This window comes from Nomascus leucogenys, chromosome 20 (genome assembly GCF_006542625.1).
Source record: "Nomascus leucogenys isolate Asia chromosome 20, Asia_NLE_v1, whole genome shotgun sequence".
NCBI classification, from domain to species: Eukaryota; Metazoa; Chordata; class Mammalia; order Primates; family Hylobatidae; genus Nomascus; species Nomascus leucogenys.
Window position 1 is genome coordinate 13,960,861 of NC_044400.1, and position 8,754 is coordinate 13,969,614.

Below are 8,754 nucleotides of genomic sequence, written 5' to 3' on the forward strand. Positions count from 1 at the left end.
AAAATCAGTGATCTCTGTCGGGCGTGGTGGCTCATGCCTGTAATCTCAGCACTTTGGGAGGCCGAGGCAGGTGAATCACCTGAGTTCAGGAGTTCGAGACTAGACCGGCCAACATGGCGAAACCCCTTCTCTACTAAAAAATACAGAAATTAGCCTGGTGTGGTGGCAGGTTCCTGTAATCCCAGCTACTCGGGAAGCTGAGGCAGGGAGAATTGCTTGAACCCAGGAGGTGGAGGTTGCAGTGAGCCAAGATTGTGCCACTGCACTCTAGCCTGGGCAACAGAGCGAGACTCCGTCTCAGAAAACAAACGAAAAAACAAAAACAAAAAATCAGTGATCTCATTTCATTAGAGAGCTCTTAGTTATCTTTGTGTTAATATGGGCCACAATTCAACTCATGCATGGGGCACTAGAACACTTATACTTAAGAGGTTCAAGGGATTATCACTTGGCATTAAGTTACAAGTGACAATAGTGTCCACTTGATATCAAGTTGTAACCATTACTGAACTATCACTCAGACAAAAGAAAATAACTAAAGATAAATATATAAATAATATATCTACATATTTTATATATTAACGTATTAACCCAAACTTCCAGATGACTTAAAAATAAAGCAAACCCTGTTCAGGAGTTGATATGAGGAAAAGTCTTGAGATGAAACTTATTTTACTTTTGCAGAAGGGAATAGCCTTCACCCTCCAGGAGCAATAAGAATGTCCTGAGCACTTTGTAAATGTTACCTATATCACTCTCACTACAACCTTATGAGATAAAATTCATTGTTCCCATTTTACTGATGTTTCAGCCAAGATCATACAGTTCACTGGAGGCCAAGTTACCTGTGTCCATCTACCTTTCCAGACTTTCAATTTTCCCCTAGAATGAAAGCGCTGGATCTAAAAGTAATGAGACTATAAAATGCCTATAAAAGGATGCTTAGGGCTGGGCGTGTGGCTCATGCCTGTAATCCCAGCAATTTCGGAGGCCAAGGTGAGTGGATCACGAGGTCAGGAGTTCGAGACCAGCTTGGCCAAGATGGTGAAACCCCGTCTCTATTAAAAATACAAAAATTAGCCAGGTGCCGTGGTTGGTGCCTGTAATCCCAGCTACTCAGGATGCTGAGGCAGGAGAATTGCTTGAACCCGGGAGGTGGAGGTTGCAGTGAGCCAAGATTGCACCACTGCACACTTTGGCCTGGGCGACAGAGTGAGAATCTGTCAAAAAAAAAAAAAAAAAGGTGCTTAGGAGTTATCTGAATGCTACAGGTAATTCTAAGCATTCAGTTTTGGAACTGAGTAAGAGGAAGGGAACATATTAGGCCCATGCCACTCAAAGAATGAGTCCACAAGAATGTAAATTAACTCTGTCGTTGAGCATATTTTTCCCCATGGTGAGACTTTCTCAATGAAAAAAGCTGTGCATCAGTTTATATTCCAGTACACATTTCTTTTTTCTTTCTGTCTTTTTTTTTTTTTTTTTTTTGAGATGGAGTCTCGCTCTGTCACCCAGGCTGGAGTGCAGTGGCGTGATCTCAGCTCACTTCAAGCTCCGCCTCCAGGATTCACGCCATTCTCCTGCCTCAGCCTCCCAAGTAGCTGGGACTACAGGCGCCCACTACCACACCCGGCTAATTTTTTGTATTTGTAATAGAGACAGGGTTTCACCGCATTAGCCAGGATGGTCTCGATCTCCTGACCTCGTGATCCACCCACCTCGGCCTCCCAAAGTGCTGGGATTACAGGCGTGAGCCACCGTGCCCAGCCTCCAGTGCACATATCAAATCTTCACATGGACCAATAACAGTTTGAAAAACAGTAACCAGTCCATGAACAAGGCTTTAAGTGGCACAAACTTAAGAAGCTTATTATGAGATTTTCCTTTTCTGTGAGTATTTTAATCATTTTGGATAAGAGTTATCCTTAAAGTTATCCTATTTGATTTTTCATCTATCAAAAGAACAAGTCACATCCCTTATTCACAATAGAGATAGTAATGAAGGCTAATGTCCTAAACTCTGTAAATCTATGGGGGCATTAATGTTAGTTGAAGTAATATTGCTAGTTTTAATAAGCCAATCTCTTCCAAAAGCAAAAAAAAAAAAAAAAAAAAAAAGGCCTTCCTAAAAAATGAACAATATTGTCATCACACAGCATAATGTTTGAAGTGAAATATGAACTTTAAAAATATATTATTCATACCTGCACCTCCGCCTATGCTTAGAATCTTAATTTCTGATTTTGTGTCTCCAATCCTGAAAGAAAAAAATTATGCAGTTTTAGAAAAATGTGTTAGGTGCTTTGTGAAATCTGATTATCTAGTCTAGTTGAACAGACTAAAAATACAATGAATGAAAACTAGGCCAACGTGAAATGTCCCAATTATATCAGTTATATTGCCATCTTTAGAGTATATTTCAAAATATAGGTTTTATTCATTAACAATCTTGAATTGGGAGACTTGGAAATGGCAGTATGTATATCTCAGAGGTAGAAAATGCCATTTGTTTGGATATGGTTTGGAGAACAAGAGTAGAAAAAGTGGAGTTTTGAGTCTAGTCATATAATAAGCCACTCATCGTAGATAAAGGAAAGGCTCAGGTGGTTCGCACCATCTATAATGTCTGCCTTCTTTCCTCCTCCTTTTTTTAACCTTCCTTTTAATGAACAAGTGTTTATTAAACATGCATTATGTGTATTCTATCCTAGGCATTAAAAAAACAGATATCACTTTGCTCTCAAAATGAAATGTGAGATAATAAAGCCCGAATTATCACTCAGGTGCTAGCAATAGAGTGGAGTGGACAGATTGGGAAATAAGCCAGTAGGACTTGCTGTTAGATTGATGTGAAGAGGTCAGAAAAAAATATGAATGCGCAATGACTTCCCTGTTTCAGGCTTGGATGACTGGGCAAAGGGTGATGCCAAAAAGGAAGCTGAGAAATATAGTTTGGCAGCAAGCTTATGTTTTGTCAGGGCTTTTAAAAAAATAAATATGAATTCAGCAGACATTTGGATTTGCAAGATTTAAGTGGGGAGGAGAGAAATCAGGGTCCATGATGTATTCTAGAGAATCATCATCATAAAGTAATGGTCAACGCTAGAAGAGTAGATTCCCTCACCCAAAGATATTGCAGAGTTGGAGTAGTAGTGGATGGTGATGCAATACCAACTTCTAAAGATCACTGGATTGTGAAGAATATACAAAGAAGACAGAGAAGAAAAGAAATAAAGCACAGAGAGGTACTAGAGTAATTGGAGGCAGAGAAAGCCCATCGTCATGGCAAAAACAGCAGAGTGTACTACTTAAAAAAGGAAAAATCTCCATCGAATTTGGCAATACGAGTGTCTTTAATAATAGCAGTTTTAAAAGAAGATTGAGGACTGAAGTCAGATGGCAATGGGATTAAAAGTGAGCTCAAAAATGAGGAAGCAGATCTAGAGTCTATTGAAACAGGATGAAAGAAAGAGAAGGAAAAGAGATGACTGTTATAGGGGAACCATGAAGGGAAAAGGATGGTGTTTGTTTCTTTGGACTTTGGGATGGTAAACAAAACTGTGTTTTGTCTACAGTGCAAAAGCCTGCACAGTCATAGGATGGGAACAAAGGTTGAAGTAAGGTTCTAAAGGAATCTTGCAAAGTCTAGGGTCAAGAACACCTATAAATGATTTGCCTTCTTCAGTTCTAATTATCCTCCAACTCATAATCCTGAGTCCTAACACATCCATTTCTATCTACACCTTTTGTTCATTCTTTAAAATGCTTACATCTATGACAGCATAGGGAGGCTACGAAGCAGAGCACCCAAGTTGAAATCCCAGGTTACTGATATGTTACCTTGAGCAAGTTATTTGACATCTCTGTGAAATAAGATAATAATATCATCTCTCTTCTAGGATTATTAATAACTGTTTCTAATTCATGGAGAAGTTGTGAGGATTCAATTATTTAATTCATGTAAATCTCTTAGAAATGTATCTGCACATGACAAGCACTCCACATATATTAGCAATTATTATGATTCTAGGCACATGTAAGTGATTTATGTGAATTAACTCTTTGAATCCTTAAAATTCCTCTATGAGTTAGATACTATTATTCATCCCATTTCACCTATTATAATGATGTCAAATAATTATTGAAAACTTACTATTTTCTAGCCAAGGATTTAAATGTTTTATATGCAACAACAATAACCAACTTTACTATTTATAGTTATATACTGTAATTTTTCCTGCCCCCAAGCCCTGCCCCACCATCTACCCCCAAATAGGGGATTGAAGAATTCCTCTATAAGGAAACAAATCATCTCAGTGATAAAGTTAACATGATTTTATATCTGAGGATCTCCCAGGAAAGAGCTGAGTCCACACTTGATTCATCAGTGAGCTACTCACTCAACAAATCCTGCCCAGACTTACACAAAGAGAATCTGACTACCTTTTAGTGCCTCATTATTCGATTGAATAGAAAACCAAGGCTTATTAGGTGGTTGGGGAGCCCTCTAACATAAGAAACAGAGATGGAAAGAGGCAGAGAGAGCAGAGGAACATTTTGTAATGAATAAGAAGGTATTACATCTGGGAATGATGAAAAGAATGCTATAGAAAACATGCTTGGAAATTAAAAATATAATGGTAAAAAATTAATAGATGGGCTGAAAGAGGAAAGTTGTAGCAAACTGGAAATATAAGGAAATTAGGTAATCAATCCAGGAAGTATTTGATGAATAAAAGTTCCAGAAAAAGAAAAGAGTGGGGAAGAATGATTACCAAAGTTCCTCATAACTGAAGGATCTGAATCTCAATTGAAATAGCTAGGGAGTACCCACAAAATGGGTAAAAAGGAACCATTTCACAACTCAGTATTTTAAAATTTCAGAATACTAGACATAAGGAGATTCTAAAAAGTTCAAAATAGGGAAAACAAAACACATAACAATGTAAAAATTATTCCACATGCCAAGGATGAGAATTCTGAGTAGTATTTGATGTATTTTTTTCTCTTATTGAGACTGGATCTCACTCTGTCATCCAGGCTGAGTGCAGTGTCTCAATCATATCTCACTGAAGCCTTGATCTCACAGACTTAAGTAATCTTCCCACTTCAGCGTCTGGAGTAGCATGTGCATGCCACCTTGTTCAGCTAATTAATTTTTTCACTTTTGTGTAGAGATGGGATCTTGCTATGTTGCCCAGGCTGGTCTCAAACTCCTAGGCTCAAGTAATCCTCCTGCCTCAGCCTCCCAAAGTGCTGGGATTACAGGCGTGAACCAACACATCTGGCCAGTATTTTATTTGTTAACAGCAATTCTGGTATCTAAAAGACAGTGGAAAAGTACCTTTAGATCTATGATACAAAACCATTTTCAGTATAGAGTTCTATATCCAGTCAAACGATGAACATAGAACCAAGGGATTTTTAAACATACAAAGTCTCAAAAAGTTTACCTCTCGTTCACTCTTAAAGCTCTTAAAGAATTCTTCAGGAAACAAAGGACCGAGGAAACAAAGAAAAGAAAGGCATGAGATACAGAATCAGGGAATCAAATACTGGAGAAAAAAAATGATTCTCAGAAAGTGAAATAAACTCCCTCCTTAATAGTTGTATAGCAGGCCAAAACAGATCTTCCTGAACTGAAAAAAAGAACAGAGGGCTTCAGAAAAGTTGTTCCCTTGGGGTAAAATAAACAGATTCCTTGATATGTTTGTATGTATTGAGAGGAGATTAATATATCTGCTTGGGGATCAAAATAGTAATATGTACATAGAGAACTAAGAAAAGAAACCAAAATCAAGGCAGTAGTCAACTCTAGGGAAAACAAAAAGTTGTACATAAAAGGAAATGTAAGCATAGTCTAATATATTGCTCAATTATTAAGAATATGTACGTAGGCAAAATAACATAAACACTCAAATTATTTAACCAAAATTTTGACTACATATAGTGACATGATAGGGTGGGAAATATGCATGCTTACTTAGCTATTTTAATACAGCAAAATGAAGAAATAGAACAATAACATGTTATTTTGAATTACAAAAGAAAATTCCATAAATAACTAAAAGATTTCAAACCTAACATACACAAAGAGTATCCTAATCACATTTTGGTACTTCATAACTTATAGACAACTGTAAGTAACAATTTTAAAGGTCCTTCAGCTAAATCTTATTTCAAACACTACCTTCAGGAAAAAAATTACTTTTTAAATAAATGACACTGAGTCTGATCATTCCTAACTATATACTACTGTTATAAGACAAACCCTTATAACATAAGGTTAAAATGCCCTTAAAAATTATAACATAAGGTTAAAATGCCCTTAAAAATTCTTCAGTCTTTCACAGATTTTATAACATTTCCAGTTAGATTTAAACTTTGAAGATAAGGAAGGGATCATTCATCATCGATTATGTTATCTCCATCCACGGTACCTCTTCAAACCAAACTGTGTATGGCTGAAGAAAACCAAGGATCTGGTAAGCTACAGACATGAGCAAATACTTTTAGTACTGAAAAAGAATTGAGAAATTAACTCATTACCTTTAACTTTAGAAATGAGCAAAGAAACCCAAAGACGTTAACTATAATTAGTTCCTAGGTAAGAAGTTACCTATATTCGCTGTTTGCTTTGATGTTTGCATCCGTATCCTATTACATATTAATTTTTAATATATAATATCCTATTTTTTGAAAGCTAACATTTAAAATCTGAATCATGTTCATAGAAAAGGAAATAAAATTTTACATACATCTAATCATGCCTGCTCTGGTCAGACATAGGTACTGCCCTGGTGAAAGAATTTCAGCCCTACAATAGAGAAATTCAGCAAAAGATAAAATACCACTTTCCTTTGCTGTTTGCAAATTGGATCCATAGTCATTTCTTCCCAGTTTTCCATTATTATTTCCTGAAGTAGAGTGAGTTACAGCAAATCACCCCCAGATAGGTGATTTGATTATCTTTAGCATGTAGAATCTGTTACTCTCATAATGCTTATCAGCTCTGGCACAAATTGAACACATTAATCACCCAAGAAAAAGAACTCTGCAAGAAGGATAGGAACCAGTGAGTTTCACTGATAATGGGAAAATGGTTCTTTTTTTAAGGAACACATTGCTAATATTAAGTTGAAAGAAAAAGACAATTTTGGGGAAGAGAGTGATAACTATAACAATGGATAAGGAAAATTAATTTAAATGGATATTATGAGAACCGAGGCACTCAATCCTCAGGGCAAATCGTACTTTGGCAATTATTTATATTTGATTCTAATGAAAAGCATACCAGACTCCCTCTGGGACTTTTTTGGGATGTAAAATTTGGAGGAGGGCTGAAAAATCTGAGTTCGAAGATTAGCATCTTATCTTTTCCCAAATGAACATGGATTTGTGCCTTCAAATAGTTAACGCTTATCTCTATGCAGCTGGAAATACAGCACAAATGGGAGCCTTTGAGTGTTTAAAGCAAACGTGGAACCAAAGCACTGCAGGAGAAAGGCAGGGCAGGGCAGAGAGGAGGGGACGAGGGGGAGCTGCTATCAGTAATTCGCCCTTATCCCTGTGCCCAGCCTGCGAGGCTGAGCGAGACCCATCTATCACTGACGCACAGCCAGTCTGAGGCTTGTCCCTTTGACAACAACGTCCCTTTTGTTACCTTGCTATTATGCCTGGCAGCTTCTTGTCCATGAATTCCTGCATGCACTGGTGTTCCGTGGAATGGTTGAGAAACCTCCGGAAAGATTCAACATATTTCCCGTGGTCAGAAAACAAGCTCCTCATGGAAGATGCCATATTTGGTTTTCTGAGAAAGAGAGCAGGAAGCAAGGTTTAAGTTCCCCTCCTTCTCTTCCCAGTTCCCTCTTTCTTTCCCCACCCCCACCAGTTTCTATCAAAAAAAAAAAAAAATGCTAAGCTTGTTTTGAATTTAACATGCCACAAAGGCTGGCGTGCAGAGCTCATTACTGAGTCAGTATTTGAACAGGACTTTGCACTGATACTTTAACCCCTACACGGTTGTTTTGTAAGAAATAGAAGCATTAAGCAAGGCTGTAAATCCACTGCCAAAACTTTTCAAATTCCTGAGGTTGAAAGGTCATAAAAACAAACTGTATTCAAATCACTTCCTGTTTTGTCAGCAGAGCCACAAGTAAGTTCCAAGTGGGAAAGTGGCTGTTCGAAGTGGCAAACACCAGGATAAAGAGGATAGCTACTCAGCACTCTCAGAAATCTACAGCAGTGAAATCTTTAACGAAAGACTGTCATCTGCCTCTGTGCTTTCTACGGGATTGTTTTGGGCCTTTACATCCCTCAGCACTTGAATTTTCAACTTATCTGCTGCATTTCTTCAAATGCTGATTTGTTGTAACTCAGAAATTATCTTAAGAGGAAGTCATGGAGGAGGAGCCCAAGAACTCATAGCTAGAAGGTGTCAGAAGCTGCATTTAGGGGAATGAAAGTGGTGAGAGAAGTCTTGGAGCAAGAATGCAGGACGCCAGGGTAAAAGTCCAGTCCATAGAATCCTTCCCTAAGCACGCCGAACAAGACGAGGTCATAGATACTTCGCTTGGCTGGATGAGCCTTTGGAAACCCAGTGGTGTCCCCACCAGAAGAGCCAAAGCTTCAGAGTACCCACACACAGTCTTTTTCCTGGGAAGTGGTCTTTAAGAAGGTCATCCTTTATCTAATATTGGTTTGTTAATAATAGCATCCAACTCATGGAGGAATAGTGAGGATCAAATGAGTTAA

The 8,754-nt window shown here is 37.9% G+C and overlaps 1 protein-coding gene across 3 annotated transcripts in view; it reads right to left on the reverse strand.

The window, feature by feature from the left end:
* Window positions 1-7,984, reverse strand: part of HNMT (histamine N-methyltransferase) — a 51,803-nt gene extending 43,819 nt beyond the window's left edge. The window contains exons 1-2 of one of the 3 annotated variants that reach the window (XM_030801272.1): window positions 7,664-7,984; window positions 2,205-2,257 (exon numbers count right to left, since the gene is read on the reverse strand). In XM_030801272.1, coding sequence (XP_030657132.1) covers window positions 2,205-2,257; window positions 7,664-7,800 — 190 coding nt within the window. In that variant the 5' untranslated portion in view covers window positions 7,801-7,984. Of the gene's footprint in view, window positions 1-2,204; window positions 2,258-4,971; window positions 5,323-7,663 lie in introns of those variants that run through there. The other 2 variants (XM_003267614.2, XM_003267615.2) reach the window with 2 other exon arrangements.
* Window positions 7,985-8,754: the final 770 nt, after the last annotated feature.